Source organism: Antechinus flavipes, chromosome 2 (genome assembly GCF_016432865.1).
Source record: "Antechinus flavipes isolate AdamAnt ecotype Samford, QLD, Australia chromosome 2, AdamAnt_v2, whole genome shotgun sequence".
In the NCBI taxonomy this organism is placed as follows: domain Eukaryota; kingdom Metazoa; phylum Chordata; class Mammalia; order Dasyuromorphia; family Dasyuridae; genus Antechinus; species Antechinus flavipes.
The window spans coordinates 101782567-101805723 of record NC_067399.1 but is presented as its reverse complement, the minus strand read 5'-3'; the positions used below and the strand labels follow the sequence as shown (position 1 = coordinate 101805723).

Below are 23157 nucleotides of genomic sequence, written 5' to 3'. Positions count from 1 at the left end.
ATACATTGTTTTTACCACCAATTAAATAGTCAGTACATCTTGACTTTAATATCAGAATCTTAAATGTGCTGCATGAGGAAATGTCAATGAAGAAAACAAAATGAGAAGAGCCACTGAACTAAAATAAATATATAAAAAGTAGATCCATTCAGGTTTCACAATTTTTAGGACATTGCAGGATTAACTAAAAGAAGGGACTCTAGATTAAACACAGAAAACAATCTTAGACCTTATCATTACTTAACAAAGGAGTCAGAAAATATTCATAAATACTTTTACATATGTGTATATATGCATACATACACACACACACACACACACACACACACACACACACATATACTCACCTGCTTTCCCATCTCTTCAAAATTTAAAAAAGTCTATTCACGTCATTGAAAGCATCCTTAATGAAAATGTAAGAAAGCAGATATACAGGCTTTCCCAATTAATATATAGGATCTCCTATATATTATTACATATTATGTTAATATGTAACAACATTAATAATTTGGTTTAAATGACCTGATCCTCTGATAGCATAAAGAATGGTATAAAATAGGAAGATATTTGGTTACTAAACATCTGTTACAGAGAATATTAAATTCATAATTCTGATGAAAGAAGCAATCTTTATAGGAAATGAGATCCTCCAGATTTTCTGGTTTGCTAGTGAAGCAATTGTTGATTGAATTAAGCCATGAAATATCACATATCTTCTTAAATGAGGTCCATGATCACTCAAAAGAGTTTAATTTAACTACATAGAAAAAAAAAATTAAGACTATCGTTCAGATTATGCTATATAATTAGGTTGACTACCTGTAAAACTGGTTCATTAACACATACATTAGATAGACACAGCAAATTGCTAAGCCTGGTGAACTAGGCCTGGAATTAAACTGGAGAAGAAGTGGTTAAATTTTTGGGAAATTGTGCAGTGCTTTTAGTGATTCCAAATAAAATGAAACAATCCCAAATGAAATAAAGACCTCCTCTTTTTAATAATAATCATTCTTCTTGTGATCTAGATGTTGTGAGTGGCATAAGTGACAGCCTATATCTCTTGGTATTTACTTAGTCAAGAGAGAGAGAGAGAGAAGAAAACTCTAGCATCTTAGGTGAACCCTGTTTGCAGGATTTATGGGAGAGTGTGCACAAGAGTTGTCTAAGATTAGCAAATATGGATGACTTTTGATTTGAATTGCTGGGGGAAGTGCCTACATTGATGACATCACAGGTTTATTGAAATATTGAAGAAATGGTCACCAAATTAGATTATTACATGGCTGAAAAGGCCTCTGGTACAGGAATCAGAAAATCTAGTTTCTAAGACTAATATTAATACTTAACTAGCTGTGTCCTGAATGAAGGACTCTGGGAATTCAAACTTCAATTTTTTCTGACAAGTTCAGCCATTCCTCTTTGTACTATCTCCTTTATCTGTAGTGTTCTGCTTTTCTGGAATATTGAGTCTTAATATTTTTATAATAAATTATTGTTTTACTATCAATTAAAAGTCAGTTCATCTTTACTAATATCAGGATCAATTAGATGAAGTGAGGTAATACCCTCCTGAGTGTTCATCTTTATATCACCTCTTCCTTGGACTTCATGACAACTCTTCAAGGACAGTTCTTAGCTAATAAGAAGATAGTTTTTAGCTGTTCCTACATATATCATTAGGTATATGTATGAGATCTAGAGATAGCTACTGGACTTGTAATTTTACTTATATAGGGAATTGAAAAAAATAAGGAAACTCTTTTTATCCTTTTCCTGTTCTAGCTAGCCCACTGCTTATGTACTCTGTTCTAGTTTTGGACTTGCCAGGGAGTATTAATTTTCTGAGATTCAGCACTGGTCTGCCTTTAGTTTCTGCCTTTACTCTGGGACTTCTGAGGGAACCTGTATTTGGCCTGTATTTGGCTTTCTTCCTATGTCATCCTGATCAAGCCTCTTGGCTTCTTTGTCTTTCTAGGATGATCTGAGTCAACCCCAAATCCAGACCTTAAGCTTCTGTCTTCACCCCAGGCCTTCAGTACTCTAGAGGGCTGTTTCCAGACCAAATCCACAATGAACTGCCAAGTCCTGCTTCTGTCTGGATTCTTACAGGGTGGTACTTTGCCTTCTGCCTTTTGTGAGTTGGGCCTTCTGAGTCTCATAGGTCTGAACACCACCATCTTTTACAAGGTTGGCCATCAAGGGAAAGCCCATAGCAGTCTAATTATCTCCTTCCCTCGTAGGATTTTTTTTACAGTCTCTGATAATTAATCTAAACTCATTCCTCTGTGGTTAGCGTTTTCCTACCTTCTCATACTCTCCTCATATCAGTGAAACAGAAACCTCTGGCTGATATAAAAATCCTATTCTTTATCTCCTTTTTATTTTTCTTCCTATCTCTTATTATTTATTGTTAAATAATAGCATTTTATTTTCAAAATATCTGTAAAGATAGTTTTCAACATTCACCCTTGCATAACCTTGTATTTCTCCTTCGCCTAGATGGTAAGAAATCCAATATATGTTAAACATGTGCAATCTCCTATACATATTCCCACAGTTATCATGCTGTACAAGACAAATCAGATCAAAAAGGGAAAAAAATGAGAAAGAAAAAAAAAAGCAAGCACACAACAAAAAAGGTGAAAATACTATTTTGTGATTCACACTCAGTCCCCATAAGTTCTCTCTCTGGATCTAGATGTCTCTCTCCATCACAAGTCTGTTGGAACTGGCTGAATTACCTCATTGTTGAAAAGAACCTCATCCATCAGAATTGATCATTGCATAATCTTGTTGATGCTGTGTACAGTGTTCTCCTGGTTCTACTCATTTCATTTAGAATCAGTTTATGTAAGTCTCTCCAGGCCTTTCTGAAGTCATCCTGCTGATTTGTTTTGTATAGGACAATAATATCCCATAATATTCATATATCATGACTTATTCAGCCCTTCTCCAATTGATGGGCATCCACTCAAGTTTCCAATTCCTTGCCACTAAAAAAAAGAGCTGCCACATTTTTGTCAGGTGGGTCTTTTTCATTCCCCATCTCCTACTGCCCATTCCCTTACTCCCATTCCTTCCTGCTGGATGCTCCTAGCATTTTTTTTTTTTTTCTCCCAATTTTTTATTCACTTCTTCCACTGTGTTCTCTGGAAAACCTACTCCAAAGTTAAGAAACTTGCTTTTCCTTTTTCTTTCTTACTCCTTCCAAATAATAGCACTTACTGAAACACAATCCTTTCCCTGATGATATGGCATTCCAGGTTATCCTTTTTAGCACTGATTGGATGACTCCAATCTTTGATTGGAGAATTGGAATATGCCTTTCTTCCTTGCCACTTTCATATTCTACTACCATATCTCAGTAAAACCTCTCCTCCTTGGAGCTTTATTAATTTTGTTTTTATCAGCCAAAAGATTCTTGTGGTTATGATCTATTGACTCCAGAACATTCTTCTTCCTTTTTCCATCAGGTCAAGGCTTGACTCATAATCTTTTTCTCTACCCTTCTGTTTTCATACTGAGAGACTTCAACATACATTTTGATACTTCTCCAAACACCATAACTTACTACTTATTTGATCTAATTATTTCTCATAACTTATTTTCCCACCCCTTTCACCTGTTATCATACTTTTGATCTTGCCATTACTTTCAAGTGTAACACTTGTGTGTTAATGATTTTAGAAATATTTCTTATCTGGTCATAATCTGTATTCCTTATCATGATCAAATTGATTATATATAATCTTTACTAATCACTTAATTTAGCTGTAATAATCAGATTATACCTGTGAGGCCTATTTCTTTCTGCTATAGATTGAATTCTTTATTTTTCTCATAAAGGAGTAATATTTAGGTCTGAGGATTTGTAGAATTTTCTTTAGGCTAAGAGCAAGAAAACTCCCAAGAATAATAGATTTTGGCCTTTTTTCTCCCTGATCCTTTACATAGACACCTGCAGATCAATGAGATTATTCCTGCTCTGTAGAGGCCTGTTTTTATAAAACACTGAATTTAATAGTTGCAGGAAATGACTATCGTTTTAAAACATTTTTTATTGTTGTTCACTTGTTTCAGTCATGTCTGACTCTTCGTGATCCCATTTGGAGTTTTCTTGGTAGAGGTATTGAAGTGGAGAACTTCTCCAGTTTACAGATTAAGATAAATGAACAAACAGGGTTAAGTCACTTGCCTAGCATCATATAGTTAGTCAGTGTATGAGGCCACATTTGAATTCAGGTCCTCCTGACTTCTCACTGTATTGCATGTGAGCAGCAAGAAGAGGCTGAGATCTTTGCTATATTCTTAATTGTAATTTTTATTAGCCAACATAATTTTTTTCACGAAAGCATCTTAAATTATAATTTTAAGTCAGTGTGAAGACATGATTAGTCTTGACAAATACTAAATCTCATATCTTCAGTGAGAGCCTATTTCCATGTCTGAGTACTGTATTCTCCATTTTAATTTATCATAAAAAATTTTAAGTGAACTTATTTTTACTTTGTCTTTCATGGAAAAGCCATTATAGAATCATTCTGATCAAAAACTATGGTTTGATCAGCTTAGGTCTATTTCTACAGTGGCAGGAATGACAAGATAGATGCTTCTGATTCACTGCAAAATGTCCTTCCATATAAAATAATTGACTAACCAGTTCAACCAAATATTGTGATAGGAAGGATACTTTAAGAGTTTTGCTGTTCCCGATTGATGAGGTCCTCCTCAGAACTTCCATTTGAGGAAATAGCCATGCCAACTATTCTCTCTTCAAAACCCAAGTCCTCTCACTCTGCCTTAATGGTTTTCTTAAGAGTAAGTTAATTCTTTCCTCCTGCCCTCGTTTCCCAATTCCCTTTTATGTGTTGTCTTCTCTTCTAATATGTAAGGTCACTGAGGTCAGAGATTGCTTTTTTGCTTGAATTTATATTCCCAGCACTTAGCATAGGGCCTAACACCTAGTAAGCCCTTAATAAATTCTTTAGCTAGCTATCTGTACAGAGAAATGTGACCATATCAAAAAAAAAAAAAAAAAAAAAGTACAAAAGCATTGGTCATAGAATTAATTAGCAAAAATGTGGAAAATTTTTCACTAGTCAAAACCTGACCAGTACAGTCTTATTGTAATAGAATTTCATTTCTAGTTCCACCAGATGTCAGTATGACCCCAGATACTGCAGGAAATTAGAATGGGCTGTGCTCATTCAGGTATGCTTGCTATATAATTTTTTCAAAATGCATTTTTTAGCAGGGATGAAATTGTTGAGTGAAATCTTTTTTCTTTTAAAGTGTTTTATATTATATAAAAAGGAAATACACAGAGATTATACATATAGTTAAAAACCATAGATATGTATAATAACAGACCCATGTATAGTTTAATATATATAAATGGACTCTGTGATCTTTATATATTTCAGAAATTATAATTCTACTTTTAATATCTAGGAGATGTACATCCTGTGGTTATTTTCATACAGTCTCAATGACGAAGGTATTTCTCAATATAATTACTGTCAAAACATGGGCATCAAAAGAAGGAATATTTCTAATGAATAGATTATGAAGCTTGACTTACTGTGATTTATGTTTGATTCTCAAAATAGCTAAAATATTAAACTTTGAGTATTTGGATATTTCAGACATTTTCATAAATGAATGCTGTATTAAAGATTCCTTTTTCTTATTGTATAAAAGAATTAGCAAATTTGTTTTCTTTTAATCATTTACTCTTTCTTTGTGAATAAGTATTTAATGATTAACCAGTAATGAATTTTATTTAGTATTCATTGATTGGAATAAAAATTCATGCCTTAAGTTGGTGGAATTTTTCCCTTATATGAACCTAGTTTTGGGTACTTACTTTTGTGTAATCTTCACATCATATTTTTCAATGATATGACATTTACAATTTGATAAATATTAAGCCCCTCTTTTGTTCTTGGTAGTGTGCTGAGTGCTGGGCATACAAATAAATAAAAGACAATCCATGTTCTCAAGAAGCTTACAATCTAATGGGGAAATATAGTACACAAAAAGAAACAGCAAAGGAGAGGCAGGGCATGGGAGGACTGATGATGATGGTGTCAAAACCAAGGAAGGAAGTTGGTGGCAAATGAAGAGATGGCTGGGATTTTCAGTCCTTTATAAAGGGAGATTTTGGAAGAGTTCTTTGCTTTCCCTCCAGCCCTTCAGCCAAAGGGGCAGAAGCAACTGAATACATTGAAGAGAGGTGTAAGTACCCAAATTGAAGCAATCTCCATGATGATGGTGAGTTTTCTCTTTGAAATCACAGCACACAGCCTTGATTGAATTTGTTTTGCTTAAAAGTTATATTTACTCCCATCTTTAAGATGTAGATTTCTTCTTTTTCACAAATACCTTTGTTGTTTTGGATCTAGTAACTTAATTTACTTCTTTTTTTTTGTCTCTCCTTTTGGAAAATGTATCATTCCCAACTCCTTAGTCTCATTCTCATTCTCCACTCCGTGGTTGTCACGTGCCTTCTACCTTTCTAACATTCATTCTACATTCCCTTTTGTCTCTAATATAGCAACCACTTTGAGGCAGGCCCTTCTCACCTTAGACCTGGACTATCTCAGTAGTCTTCTGTTTGGTCTTTCTGTTTCAAATCTTGCACCACTCCAGTTAATTTTCTATTCAGCTGTCAAATTGATTTTCAAAATCTTATCATACCATCCCTCCCTATTAAGCAAACTCCGATGACTCTTTCTTACCCCCAGGGTCAAGATTGCCTCTTTATAACCTTGCCCTTTTTTGTCTTTCCATTTTACTTCCTTTGCTTACTCTTTGATCTAGTGATCAGTTCCTCAAAGCAAACTCTCATTTTCCAACATCTGCTTTTCCTCAGAGATTGCCCCCAATTTATTCTATATACATGTTGTTTGTATGTAAGTTTTTATTTTTTCCTTTGTTGCAAGTTATTTTCTCCAATCGACTGTGAGCTCCTTAAGAGCAGGAAATATGTTTTGCCATTCTTTGTATCCCCAGACTTCATTCTTGACAACCTCATTTCTTATCTAGCCGTAATCACTGAATAGGAATTGTTTCAGTCAAACTGAGATTGGGGAACAGACTTTAACTTTAAAAAGGCCACTGTATTCAAGGCCATATCCATTTATCCTGATTTTTATTTTGCCACTAGACCTAGATGATTCCAGAGGAGAGAGCGAGGCTGTTAACCTTGCACAACCCTCCTACACTGAAATCCAGTTCTCTTGCAAGTCATGGCATCACTCCCCTCTCCCTCCCAGATGTCATGGTCAAGAACAAGGGGAAAAACAATTGTTCTTGGCATAGTAGGTTCTTAATAAATGCTAGTTGACTATCTCACATAACCTAGTTGAAAGATTCTACACTGTGATTAAACCATTGCAATTATCTTTGATTTGGTTCCCTGACTCTCTTTTTCCTGTCCAGTTCATTCTTCACATAGTTGCCAAAGTAAATTTCATTAAGGGCAGGTATTACCCTGCTATTCACTCCCCAACCCAATAACTCTACTTCCAAGATTAAATACAGAATGCTCATTTTGACTTTTAAAACCTGTCACAGTCCAACCTCAGCTTAGTGCTTCCTGGATAAACTGGTCTTATTGTTCTTTATATATGATATGCCATCTCCTATCTTAGTTGCCTTGTATTGGCTGTCTCCACATGTGGAATCCACTCCATCTCTTACATCAGAAGTGCACTTTCTTCCATGAGATCTTTTTGATCCATATCAGCTGTTGGTTCTCTTTGTCCCCTCTTTATTTTGTACCTATTTCATATCTGTTTTTGTCTGTACTTATATTTGTACAAGCTGGTATGTACCTGGATGGATTGTAAATTTCTCAACTGCATGTACATGCTGTTGCCTTTTTTTCTTAGCACATTAGCATAGTATTTAACAAATAATAGACACAATAAATGCTTATTGATTGATACTGAAGAATTTGTAAATTCTGAAAAAACTACCTCTAAAATACCATAGGATGATATTTTGAAGTGGCTTCCTAACATGAATTATAAATAAAGCCAAAATATTAAGAGAAATAGGTATAAATTAACTAGGACGTGCCTTTGTGTACTTTATTTGCAATGCAGAAGAAATGTATAATATTTAAATGATATTAATATAGAGAATATGAATTGGAAGGAGAGGTGATTGCTGACATCACTTTTTGGGAAAAGGCAACTTTTAGCCTTTGATTCAGCAATTATTTATGCTGAAAAATAGCTCTGTTAGCCTGCCTGAGAGGTCTTTCACCTTTATTCCATCTCTCTGATGAGGACTCAAATAACTAAAAAGCTAGTTGTCATCAGAGACTTTTTCAAGAAAAAAATTTTAGGACATCTGTTGAAGTCAGTATCTATTCATCCCTATTCAGCTACTTGTAGCTATACAGTCAGAATATCACAGTGATTTTTGTTTAGAATAATGACCTTGTCTTTCAAGACAAAGTCAGTTTATGATCTTCATTATGCATTAGGAGCATAGGATAATTTTTTTTTAAATTGGAAAAATTTCTACAAACATGTAGTTTAAAAATTTTTTTTAACCATGTAAAAGTTTATCCCCTGAATGTATGAAAAATTTTGCTAATTAGAACTCCAAATTTGTTGCTTTTGGTTTTATTGTATTATTCTGCACTCCTGTGGTATACACGAATTGTAATAAATTGATACTATAGATGTTTTACATGAAAACTAATAATGTTATACTTTTTCCAAATCATTTTGGAAGAGCAAAGGTTTGATGGCATTATGAACATCTGAAATTAAGCTTTTTATCATTTTGAAAAAATGTATAACTCCAGATTTATCATATTTTAGAGGAAAATGAGAGGGAAATTTTTCTTGCCCAGATATTTTCTGAGTCTTTCATAATTTGAATGTTCTTCAAATTACTAATGTTTGTATTTAATTGAATAGTAAATATCCAGAAACTTTGAGGAAGCAGTGACTCTGTCAACATGCCTTTAGTTTATAGGATTGTAAGAATCAGTCCTAGAAGAAACTTGAGAGATTTAGCTATTCTTATTTATTAATTTTGCTGATTAAGAAACTAAGGCTCAGAGATAGCTAGATGATGAGTAGATAGCCCCCCAGCCCTGAAATCAGGAGAACCTTTTTTTTTTTTTTTTTTAATAACTTTTTATTGACAGAACTTATGCCAGGGTAATTTTTTACAGCATTATCCCTTGCACTCACTTCTATTCCGATTTTTCCCCTCCCTCTTTCCACCCCCTCCCTCAGATGGCAAGCAGTCCTTTACATGTTAAATAGGTTACAGTATATCCTAGATACAATATATGTGTGCAGAACCGAACAGTTCTCTTGTTGCACAGTGAGAATTGGATTCAGAAGGTATAAATAACCCGGGAAGAAAAACAAAAATGCAAGCAGTTTATATTCATTTCCCAGTGTTCTTTCTTTGGGTGTAGCTGCTTCTGTCCATCCTTGATCAATTGAAATTGAATTAGCTCTCTTTATTGAAGAGATCCACTTCCATCAGAATACATCCTCAAACAGTGTCGTTGTTGAGGTATATAATGATCTCCTGGTTCTGCTTATTTCACTTAGCATCAGTTCATGTAAGTCTCGCCAGTCCTCTCTGTATTCATACTGCTGGTCATTTTTTTACAGAACAATAATATTCCATAACATTCATATACCACAATTTACTCAATCATTCTCCAATTGATGGGCATCCATTCATTTTCCAGCTTCTAGCCACTACAAACAGAGCTGCCACAAACATTTTGGCACACACAGGTCCCTTTCCCTTCTTTAGTATCTCTTTAGGGTATAAGCCCAGTAGAAACACTGCTGGATCAAAGAGTATGCACAGTTTGATAACTTTTTGAGCATAGTTCCAAATTGCTCTCCAGAATGGCTGGATGTATTCACAATTCCACCAACAATGTATCAGTGTCCCAGTGTTCCCACATCCTCTCCAACATTCCTCATTATCTTTCCTGTCATTCTAGCCAATCTGACAGGTGTGTAGTGGTATCTCAGAGTTGTCTTAATTTGCATTTCTCTGATTAATAATGATTTGGAGCATATTTTCATATGTCTATAAATAGTTTTAATTTCTTCATCTGAGAATTGTCTGTTCATATCCTTTGACCATTTATCAATTGGAGAATGGCTTGGAAATCAGGAGAACCTGAGCTTAAATATAACTTCAGACACTTAGTACTTCCTAATTGTATGACCCTGGGCAAGTTTTTACAAGGCTTACAGAGTCTATTATTCTTTCCTTTCCATTTTAATGGAATAATTATATTCTCTTATGTCTGTATTCCACAGTTTCTTTAGCCATTTCCCAATTTATACATAACTTTTGATCTCTGATTGGACAGCAGAGCTCTTACACAAGCTTCCATTTAAGGAAGACACTCAAGCCTTTCACCCGCTACATTACTTTAGATCTTTCACTCATATCACTGTGCTGGGTACTTTCTCCTTCTTCCCCTCTTTTTAACTTCCTTTTGTATATTGTTTTCCTACATTAAGTCTTGAAGGCAGGTACTCTCTCTCTCTCTTTTTTTTTTTTTTTTTTTTTGTATCCTTATTGCTTAGGATAGTACCTGAAACGTGGAAGACACTTAATAAATATTTATTGACTGATTGGCTGGTTCATGTGTTATTCTCTAAGTGATCTTAGGTCATACCTTCAATTTATATTTAGTATCTCTTAAGTTCCTTGAGGACTGTAATTTTCTATTTTATTCTGCATTTTTCTACATCATATATTCTGCTTATAGTCTCCAGACTAGCTCCCAGTTACTCTAGCCACAAATACAGTTTTAAAAAATCTGATTTCTATCTAAGGTAGAGTAGAGACAAAGATCTCTAACAAAGAGTTAAGTAGGTTGATAAAATGAAACTGCAGAAATTAGGGTGATTGTAGCAAATATGGAAATCACTAATAACTATGGCAAAGATTGAGATGGAGAGAAAGAATATTGGCCAATTGTTGAAATAAGTGTCAACAAGTATTTATTAAACACTCTGCACCAACCACTTCACTGAGTAAAGGTAAAAACATTTTCTTCCATTGGGGGAGCTTACAAAAGGGTGCATATAGCACATAAATGTCTACAAAATATATATGTATATGCATGTTTTTCCATATACATAATATCTACATGTGCATATAGATATCTTTTTACATATATATTTATATGATTATTTGTATATCTCTAGATAGATAGATGTAGTTATCTTGAAAGTAGTCACAGAGAATAAGGAACTAACAACAAGGTCAAGCCTGAGAATGACATCCTGCAGAAGGTGGTATTTGAGTTGAATTTTGACAGAAATCAAAGAAGTTCAGAGGCAATGGTAAGGAGACATTTCATAGGTGATGGAATCCAATATTTGAGGAACCGCAATTAGATTAGTGTTGGATTATAGCGCAAGAAGACTGGAAATATAGGAAGGGGACAGATTAATGTAGAACTTTCAATGTCAAACAGAGAATATTTGCTCCTGGTGGTAATAGGGAACTACTGGAATTTATTGTATAGTAGGATAATTAAAAAAATTATTTTGACAGCTGAGAGCAGCATGCCACCAACACCCATCATGTAGAAAAGTTGTAAAATTCAAAGTTATAATTTTTAAAGGAAGTGAGGCTGTTGAATGATGGTAGCAGTCTTGAAGTGACAATGGAAAGCTAGATGTATGTGAATTCCTGCTCTTGGTTCTGTGATTCTGGTAGAATGGGAAAATGAATAGCTAGAAAATGAAGAAAATATTAAAAAGATGTGTTGTCTTGTAGGGTGAATGGTTTCAGTTTTGTCATTATTGTTATTTCAAGTTATTGCATGTTTGGTGATGATCAAAACCATTTTGTAAACATTTTGTAACTTAGCTAAGGTTTATCTACTTAAATTCAAATTGGAGAAGTTTTACCGTATTTACATTTGTGTTTAAGTTGCTGCTGTATAATGAATATGTTTCTTGTAAATGTGATTAATTTTAAAGTAGCTTTTGTAGAATTATTTATTTTTATTTTGTAAACGTATCTTTGATCAAATGATTATATTATCAAAACTTTAGTCTTCATGATATTTCATCACTAGCTTTTTCTTCATTAATTAATGACTTGTATTAAAATATAATAATATAAAGAGCTCTCATCAATAAGGCATAAGCCATTAATTCAATCCAGTAATTGGAAATGAATAGAAAATTAAAGAAAATTAGGTTTCAGGGAAAGGAACAAACATAAGATCCTACTCTCTGTATTCCCTTTGATTTTTAAAAGTATTTTAACTGAGAAATGCATACAGGAGAGGAGCTTCACATAAAGAGCTTATTTGGATAGGAGAAAGAAAAGGAAGTCAGCTTATTGGCACGCCCTTTTACCTAACTCTGCCCTGGATATGGCAGCTGTTTGGAGAGACCATGAAGGAATTCTTTGGCAAGAAGCTACTCAATGGAAGACTTTAAAACCAAATTTTCCTAGAGAGGAGTTCCCAGCTCTGAATTTTTGAACCAAGTAGGAATTGGAGTTGAGCATCATTATATACAACATTGATGTAAAGGAACAAACATTGAATTAAGTCTTCATTAATGTTAAACCTATGCCCAAGACATTTCTTTCTTTCTTTCTTTCTTTTTTTTTTTTTTTTTTAACTTTTTATTTTATAATAACTTTTTATTGACAGAATCCATGCCAGGGTAATTTTTTTACAACATTATCCCTTGCACTCGCCGAGCCATTTCTTAATTTTCCAGGAGGAATTTTAAGTCTGAGCACAAGGCGAAGGGAATGATTTTTGGGACATTCTCAAGTTGTATTTGTAACTGTGTCAGCCCTGAGTTGGAAGAAAAACATTTCTTGGTCATGAGTTATAACTATAGAACTACATTTCATTTAAGTTTTATACTTTACAAAGTGCTTTCAAACAGGGCACAGAAACCACTAGCCATGTGACCTTGAGCAAAGCCATGCCTCAGTTTCCTCTTCTATAGATGACTAGAGAATGAAATGGTGAAAGTAATATTTTTGCTAAGAATACTCCATGTATTTTCATGATGAGTCAAAACACACCTGAAAAATAACTGAACAACAAAAATTTTCCAAAATACTGGTAATCTTGATTCTCCTAAATCACTGGTACTAACCTTTCTTCATATTATCTTGTGTTTATGTTTTACATGGATCAGCTAGAAGAATGTAATCTTCTTCAGGGCAGGAACCATTTTTCATTTTGTGTTTTTCAGTGCCTAGCATGGTACCTTAAATATAGTAAGTGTTTATTGGTTATTGTTTAAATGTTGATTTAATTTGAATGTGTATTGAGATTCAAAGTATTTGCCAAATGAATTTGCATCTAGACCACAGAACTACTTGGTGTAATTTAGACACATGATGATGTATTTGAAGTTGTTTGGTAGGTGCAAAAATAATATTGAAGTGAAAAATAAGCCAAAATACCCCAAATCCACCTCAAGTTCTTTAAACATATCTTTTTAATAATGTGATGTCTTTGTTTTTTTGCAGCTGTTGAGAATGGACATGTAGATGTGGTAAAGTTGTTGCTTAGGCATGGAGCAGATGTTAATGGATCCCATTCTATGTGTGGCTGGAATGCCTTACATCAGGCAGCTTTTCAGGTAACCTCTCAAGTTATTATTTCATTATTTCATTTCAATATGTATATTGTATGTTTTACCCTTTTAAGATGACAATTCTGCTCAGTTTTTGTTTTTCATTTGCCTCTGATTTATAATGGGTTAGATTAGTACGGAAAAGGCAGTCTAAATGCTAATGATTATTCTGAATAAAAAACCGATAATGTGAGGTTTGGCTTATAAGAATTATTTCAGCACTTAAAGTATTGATGGCATATTTAAGATGTCATTCTTTAAAATATTTGAAATGTAAGTCAATTGCAATCAGTCATTTTTGTTTGTGAAACTTTTTAGCAGTGGATAGAAAATGAATATTTTTAAATCAGCAAGAGATTTTTGCATTTGCTTCATTTTTAAGATATTAAATTATTTCTATTGATATTTATTTGCCATACTAACTTAAAGTAAAAGATAAAATTAACCCATTTGATTACTTAGCCCTATAAATTTCATTCATTATGCCAGTGCATATGAGTATTTTGTAGTCTACATCTAAGTTTCTGTTATGTTAAAAATGTTTAATTAGAAAACATATCTTTCCCCACTGTTTTACTCATTTTAATTGTGAATCTATGCTTCAGGAATACACTCAGTTAATAAAATTGCTTCTTAAAAAAGGAGCAAACAAGGAATGCCAGGATGACTTTGGGATCACACCTTTATTTGTTGCAGCTCAATATGGAAAGATGGAAAGTTTGAATGTACTTATTTCATCTGGTAAGATTTAGCTATTCAGCCTCTGCATGGTTAAGCTCAAATAATTTAACTTTTTATTCCTAGAACAATATGACTAAATAAATGTGAAATAGACCATAGTTTTTTGATTGTACATATGATGCATAAGAGTAATAACTTTAAAAAAAAGAGTAATGGCTATTTGAATTATGGGCCTATTTATTAAAAAAATTATTGCTAACATTCTGCAGTGCCAACTTTCCAATTTAATCAGTCTGAGCATCACAGATTCTTTCTAAAGCAAGATTGTTAATCTGTTGAGTTGGTGGGCTATTCTTCCTTGAGGAACATATATGTTCCTAATCGACTGGGTGACTGTGTTTACATTTTATTTAATTTTTAGAAACAATTTTGTATTTTGTGCTGTGGTTTGTCTATTTTGTGTAATTGTGTAATTATCTAAAGCAGGGGTGGGACCTTTTTTTTCTGCCAAGGGCCATTTGGATATTTGTAATATCATTTGTGAGCCATACAAAATTATCAACTTATAGAACTCAAGCAATGGGAGATTGTATCTTTCAGCTCATCATTGCCTGCAGTTGGTTTAGCAAATGACTTTGCAGGCTTTATATAGCCTACTGGCTGGATGTTCCCCATGCTGATCTAAAATAATCTTACTATGTTTTTCTAGGACTGTCATCAATTGAAACCAATAGATCTTCCTGTTTTCATTCTGTTTTGCTTTCTCTTTGTATACTGTTATTAATTTCAAAAACCATAAAAAAAATCATGACTTTAATGTGAATAATGTTTTCCCACTATGGGACTTTTTCCTTTACTCACTGCCTGAAATCTTGTCATTGAAATAAACAAGCAAATAACAACATCATTTTCCTTTAGACCTTATTCTTGACTCTTCTAGAATTCAGGCAGTCTTACAGGCAGTTTTTATTTCCCATGTGACATTCTCAAGTCCCATTTATCCTACTTAATTTTATTACCCTTATTATCACTTTTATTTTCTTGTTCCTTGTCCACGAGGTTGTTGTCTTCTCTCTCATAATGAAATTCATGATTTGTTGTTCAGACTTCCAATTTACCTTCATTTTTTTCTTGCTGGCATGATGTTTCTATCTTGGTTTTTAGCATCTCATGGGCAAGTATAAGAAAATGACTTTATTAGAGAAGAAAAGGGCTATACAACAGGATAGTGTCATTTATGCAATATATGTATTGTTAGATAAGAGATTAATTGATTATTTCTGCTCAGTAAAGCTGAAAATACTCCAGAAACAACCCTGGTTAAAAGAAACAGCAACTCTTAAGTACTAATACTCTTTTGTTAACTGAGAGATTTTGGTTTAGGTTCAAAATATTTACTTATTTGGGATTGAGCAAGTTACTTAAGCTTTGACAATTTTCTAGAACTCATCTACTAAGGCACAACAAAGACAGGTTGGAGAATTGGTTTTTCATGGTAGTATTGATTGTATTTTAGTAAAATCTGGAAGAGATGAGGGGAGTATCAACAAAAAGAGAAGTTTGGGTTAGATGATTTTAAGCCATGGAGCACTCAATCCTGTTGGTTGTAATCATGGCATGTATGACATGATTAGGCTTGTGGCAGAGGAAGAAGGAAAAGAATGAATTGGTTGTGAACATTAAAAGGTGGGGGGAAAAGAGAGGTAGTGGGGGAAAGAGTGAGTTGGGAGGGAGGAAGAAACTGTAATGGGGAAGTATTAAGGAGAATAAAGAGAGAATAAAAACATAATCTTAGTAAGGATAATAAAGATATGGTAGGCAAGTGGGGAGAAAGAGGATGATGTGAGATTTCCCAGTATGTTGCATCAATAAGATAACTTTTATAATAAAAAGATGGACATTTATATAGGAAGCAGCTTGTGATAATTAAAAAATACTGCAAAGTTTCCCAGATGCCATTTAGCCTTTTTTCTTCCCATTGAATTCTTAAATAGTTATAATCCACTGTCCTCTTTCAGTGTATATTCCACAAGTAAAAAGGTATTAACTTTGTGGGCTGTTTCTAATTACATATCATAGTGTGGACAATAAGCATTTTTCATCCCTTTGCACTTACTTACTAAATACAGTAGAATAAAAAACCATTGAAATCAGGGATTATCTTAAATTTTTCACATTCTTAGTAGGAATAACAATGCTTCCCACATATTTGTCTGGCATTGACAATAGTTCAACAATAGTTGAAGAAATGTTGATATATTGTTATTTTGTGTTTATTTGTGGTACTCTTACTATTATCATCTATAAATTCACTGGAATGATATAGCTCAATTGGAACTCATACCAAACTTTCTTTGGATTATTTTTCATAATCTTCTGTCCTCCTTTTCTAGTTTTATAAAGTTTTAAAATTTTAAATCATTGTTGGCTTCTGGTTTTATTCATTCTTCTTCTTGGCAAGGAAATCAAATGTTTGCCAGCTAAGGAATTTTTGGTCTCTTCTTTGTGATGATTGTTTTACTTATTAGGAAATCTGAAGTTACCAGAAAATGCTATTAATCATGGTCAGTTTCTTTGCTTTTTACCACTTCCCCACCTTTTAACATTGAATTTGAATAAGTCAGATTGAAAGTGTCATACTTTTCATTGTCATTCTTTGATTTTTTAAAATACAATTGAAATTATACAATATGAATGTCTTTTGTGAAATACAATGAAAAAACACTTTTAAGAATTTATTATGTGCCAGGCATTTTGCTAAGCATTGGGTATTCAGGTAGAAATTTCTCCAATCAGAAAAGCTCCAAAGTGAACTTTATTTTAACCTTTTTTTCTCTGGCTTTTGCTCCTCCTTGAACCTTTCCTTTTGATAAAGAAAAATAGCTAAGTCAAAAACATCCCATCCAATAGCTATGTCCTGATAATCTCACAGCTCTTTGTCATGGACTAGTAGTATGTTTGACCTGTTACACTTATTCTTTTTCATTTCTCAAATTCTTAAATGTTTTATATTTTTTAATATGTTGTCATTTACCCCTTTGTTCATTTTCATTATATGTTTATTTGTTTTGAAGGAGGTTGTTAGATTATTTTCAGAATTTTTGTACTTTGTCATTTTCTGTAGTCTTTTCTTTCTATAGTCATTTTCTATGGTCAATTGGTAAAGCTACAATGAATGATCTTTATAGTTCCACTTATAAATGAAAGGTAGTGTATAAAGAAAAGGTTGGTTTTAGAAATAGGAAAACTTAGGTTCAAGTCCTGCCTTTCATATATGGTGTGTGTGTGTGTGTGTGTGTGTGTGTTTGCATATGTGTCTATATATGTATATGTGTATACATACACATGTCCTAGGTAGTTCTCTAATACATAATGAGTTGCCAGTTTTTGTTAGAGAAGGGAATTTGCATCCAAGGAGTTACCCATACTGACAAAATCACAGCTATGAAACAACAACAATAATAATAAGAGAATTTTGCTGTGTCCTGACCTATTATTTACCACTTTTTAAAAGTGTAGGATTCTTAATCTTGATAAAGAAATCAGAATCATTCCAGCTTTTCAAATTCTTTTTTTGGTGTTTTGGTATCTAGGAGATTTTTTTTCAAGTTTACCTTTTTATATTCAGAAGCCACTTTATGTAGATCTTTCATTTTTCTTTACTCACTTATATCATTGTGTGGGGGAAAAGAAAAAAGTGCATAAAGAATATGTGAACTTGAATTTGAGCCATTCTGTAGATATAATCCACTTATAATATAGCTTATTGTTACCAATTCCAATTGATATGTTTTCAAATTTTATTTTCATGATTTTTAACTGTAGTAATTCATTGCATTTTCAGTGATATGCCTAAAAATTCTTTTAATCATTTGAATCTGTCAGTAGCATTGTTATTAATATTAGAAGATAAACTCCTTCCCTCAAAGTTGATTATCAGCGTGTACTTTTTTGGTGAAATAATTAAAATAGGATGAATTCTTAAATGAAGTTTCTGTTTTAGTGTACATTTGAAATTTTCAGTAAAAGCATGAGCAATTTAAATATCAACAAGTGAGAAAAATAAATATGATTGGACAATAATACCCATGACAAAAGCAGCTGTGCCACTTGTTGAAACTTATGCTTACTACATGAGTATTAATTTAATTTATGTTAGTTGTAATTTTTTGTTGTTGTTTGTATAATTGCTTATTCAGTGTATTTTTTTTTTTTTTAATATCAGGTGCTAATGTCAATTGTCAAGCCATGGACAAAGCTACCCCATTGTTCATTGCTGCACAGGAGGGTCATAAAAACTGTGTGGAACTTTTACTTTCTAAAGGGGCAGATCCCAATCTTTATTGTAATGAGGAGAAATGGCAGTTACCTATTCATGCAGCCGCACAAATGGGCCATGTAAGGTAGGTGCTAAAAAAACTGGTGAAAGTCTCATCATTAGACATTAATAGAGTGAAATTTTTTTTTGCAGTAGTAAAAAGGAGACAAAAAGCATATTGTTTGACTAATGTCATGATTTGTTTCCTTTTAACATGATATAATTGATCTTGGGTGACCAGCTTATTAGCGATAATTGCTTAGCATTACAGTTAGAAAAGATTTTGGTAGAATGTTGTACCATCTGATCATAGTCAAAAGTAGGAAACCTTCTAAGAGTATGCCTATGTATATTAACATGTTCATGTTAGAGAGTAGTGTTTAGCTTTAAATTAAAGATTTTGATTTTCTGCAAAATCACATGTATTCCAACACTGAATAATTTTGAATTATACATCTCAAACTCACTTTGATTTATCATTGCAAGAATGAAAGTCTTTGGTAAATGTTAGTAATAATTTAAATCCAGTTATCCAAAAGCTTTCACTTCACAGTCAGTTTTGCAGATTCATCTCTTGGGCCACATATTCCTTTTTCCTGTTTAAAATTTGGTTTTATTGGTACTATTGAGCAATATTGTATAATAACTATTGCAAGCAGGAAGACATGTTTAACTAAAAAAAAGAGATTAATACGGTTTTCTTTAAAAAATTAGAAAAGCAAGCATAATATTTAAAGATAATACTCAATACACTTAAAAATGATCTCTATGTTAAATTTATAGGAATCAGAGTCAGACTTTGATATATTTTTCATTCATTCTTTTAAAAAATTTAATTTTAATTTTTGATTCCAAATTTTTTACTTATATCCCTTACCGTTTGAGGAGGCAAGAAAAACAGCACTCTTTACAGTAGATGTAGTCATGCAAAACAGATTTCTATGTTAGCTATGTCCAAAAGAAGAAGAAAAGAAAATATACTTCAGTCTGTATTCTGAATCCCATCTATCTTTCTATCATGTTTCTTCATGATTTTTTTGCAATTGTGTTTGGTCATTTATGTTGATCAGATATATTTCAAAGTTGATTATCATTACAGTATTAGTGTCATTGTATAAATAGTTCTCCAGGTTTTGTTCACTTCACATTAGTTTATACAAGATTTCCCAGGTTTTTCTATGACCATTCCCTTCATCATTTCTTACAACACAATAGTATTCCATCATATTCATATGTTCATTTATTCCATAATTTATAAATTAGATATTATCTAATTTATAGCTTTGAATTTTTTGCCATCACAAAAAGAGTTGGTACAATTATTTATATATATATGGGCCCTTTTCTTTTCCTCGTTGGGATATAGACCCACCCACATATATGTGTGTGTGTGTGTGTGTGTGTGTGTGTGTGTATGTGTATATATATATATATAATAGATCACTCTTTAGGGTTTAAACTTAGCGTCAGTATTTCTGGGTCAAAGGATTTTAATAATTTTTTAATAACTCTTTGGGTATATTCCAAATTGATTTCCCGATTTATTAATTGGACCAGTTCATAATGCTAAGAACAGTTCATTAAAATCCTGGTTTTTTCCTAGCTGTTCAGCCTCTGTCATTTCCACTTTTATCAACTTAGTGTCATATTTCAAAGGTAGTATGTCAGAATTGTTTTAATTTGCATTTCTCTAATTATTAGTGATTCAGAATCTTTTTTCTTATAACTATTAGTAGCTTGGATTTCTTCTTCTGGAAACTGTTTATATATCTTCTGATCATTTATCAAGTGGGGAATAGCTCTTATTCATATAAATTGAACTGAGTTCCCTCTACATTTGCTCATTACTCTTAATTTTTACTTATTAGCTTATTCTAACAGGTCTTATATACAAAGGTTTTTCTAATTTAATTTGAATTTTAGAGTGGTATTTCTACTCTGTTGGCTTTTGTCCTCAACTCTAATGATGCATTCTGGCCTTAGGAAATAATTTTTCTCTGAAATTTTATTTTATATGTTTTGTTTTTGAATTAGTTTTCCCATTCAGTTTCAGGTTCTGCTAAGTATCTTCTTCCATTCTTCTTTTACATGGAAGAACAAAGAAAAAAACATTCATCTTTTGCTATCTTTACCTTTATTGATCTCTGTTGTTTTTTGTTTTTGTTTCCTTCGTTTAGTGAAATTTTTAAAGTTTCATAAACTCTAGGGTGTTTTAGAAAATGCATTGAACAAGGAAACTAGAAACTGCATTTTAATACCAGCTTTTATCTTCTTGGTCCCATCCTTAAACTTTTCTTAGACCATTTCCTGATCTCCAAAGTTTTTTCCAGTCCTGAGTCCTTACATATCAGTCAACTTTTACTCATTCTCATTAAAAATGACCTCAGGCATTAGTTTCTAAACTGTCCCAGAATTTTAAGAGAAGATATCCGTTGTACAGGATGGAACATTTTGAATAATAAAAGTGGACCAAAATTTTGAACTGAGAATAAATTGATTCCTTTCATCAATAATTATTTTTCTCTGCTGAAAATAAAAACTCTCTTACTAATTGCCAGTAATCTAAAAACATTTATTAATTCAAAAATACTTTATTTGATATTTGTAAGGAGTAAAAAGGAATTTTAAATTTAATTACATGTTATTACATAGTTATTGTAGTGATATTTTAAATTATTTCCTAGTACTTTAAATGAAAGATTTGAAATGTTTGATATACATTGACTCAAATTTAATTCAAATTTTGTTTTTGTTTTTCGGGAGGAGATGCTAGTGAAAAAGACTTAAAATATTCTACCTTTAAAAGTAAACTATAATTAATTAGATTTAACTTGATACATATTTAAACCTTTGTGTAAGATATATTTTTAAGTAAATGGATATATTTCTTCTTCAAGTAGAATCTTAGCCATTGGAGCAGAAAAGTAATCTAAGAAGTCATTTGGTAATTTTACAGTTACGGAAGCTGAGATAACCAGAGTTTTAAGAGATTTATCCACTATTACATGACTACTAAATTTTTTTTTAATAACTTTTTATTGACAGAACCCATGCCAGGGTAATTTTTTACAACATTATCCCTTGCATTCACTTCTGTTCCGATTTTTCCCCTCCCTCCCTCCACCCCTTCCCTGAGATGGCAAGCAGTCCTTTACATGTTGAATAGGTTACAGTATATCCTAGATACAATATATGTGTGCAGAACCGAACAGTTTTCTTGTTGCACAGGGAGAATTGGATTCAGAAGGTATAAATAACCTGGGAAGAAAAACAAAAATGCAAGCAATTTATATTCATTTCCCAGTGTTCTTTCTTTGGGTGTAGCTGCCTCTGTCCATCCTTGATCAATTGAAACTGAATTAGCTCTCTTTATCGAAGAGATCCACTTCCATCAGAATACATCCTCAAACAGTATCATTGTTGAGGTATGTAATGATCTCCTGGTTCTGCTCATTTCACTTAGCATCAGTTCATGTAAGTCTTGCCAGTCTTCTTTGTATTCATCCTGCTGGTCATTCCTTACAGAACAATAATATTCCATAACATTCATATACCACAATTTACTCAATCATTCTCCAATTGATGGGCATCCATTCATTTTCCAACTTCTAGCCACTACAAACAGGGCTGCCACAAACATTTTGGCACATACAGGTCCCTTTCCCTTCTTTAGTATCTCTTTGGGGTATAAGCCCAGTAGAAACGCTGCTGGATCAAAAGGTATGCATAGTTTGATAACTTTTTGAGCATAGTTCCAAATTGCTCTCCAGAATGGCTGGATGCATTCACAATACATGACTACTAAATAACAGAGTTAGTATGTACAGCAAGGGATAAAGGATGATGCTACTGCTAATGTGTTAGAAGAACACCCATTTCCCTCATTTGCATTAAAATGTTCATGAATTCATATATTTGCAGAATCTTGGACTTGCTAATACCAATTACTGATAGAATTTGTGACACTGGACCGGACAAAGTGAGTCCTGTATACTCAGCAGTATTTGAAGGTCGTGAAGATTGCCTAGAAGTTTTACTTAAAAATGGCTATAGCCCAGATGCTCAACCAGGTCTAGTCTTTGAATGCAGTTCTCCCATGTGCATGGTCTTCCAAAGAGAGTATGTATATTTAATACTTTTTTCCTTATTTTTCCATACTGAGTTGTGTTCCAAAATTATTTTCTTGCTTTCATGATAAAGTTTAATTTTATTGTTTAATAGCTAAATTGTAAAATGATTTTTCATAAAGCATTTTTTTAAGACTATAAAAATGATAATAGTAAATTAACATTTTCAATTCCTACTTTAGATTTGGTTATAGTAAAAATATATCTTCAGTATTAAACTTTAAAAATTACTTAGCTTTGGGTGCTTTTTGTTTAATTTCCTCGTTCTTTAAAACACTACAAAAACTTTAAAAGGATTTTTATCAAGTATATTCAGAAGCAGTGACTGTATTAGGGATCTTTTCTCATGTAAGAGTTATTTTTACAATGTGATTTCATAAATTTGAAAGAA

The 23157-nt window shown here is 32.7% G+C and overlaps 1 protein-coding gene across 1 annotated transcript in view; it reads left to right on the top strand.

Annotated features, from left to right (window-relative positions):
- The window catches only part of ASB3 (ankyrin repeat and SOCS box containing 3), a 96154-nt gene that overhangs the window by 45950 nt on the left and 27047 nt on the right, over positions 1-23157 (top strand). The window contains exons 4-7 of the mRNA XM_051975263.1: positions 13534-13646; positions 14246-14381; positions 18547-18724; positions 22561-22758. Of these exons, the coding sequence (XP_051831223.1) occupies positions 13534-13646; positions 14246-14381; positions 18547-18724; positions 22561-22758 (625 nt within the window). The remainder of the gene's footprint in view (positions 1-13533; positions 13647-14245; positions 14382-18546; positions 18725-22560; positions 22759-23157) is intronic.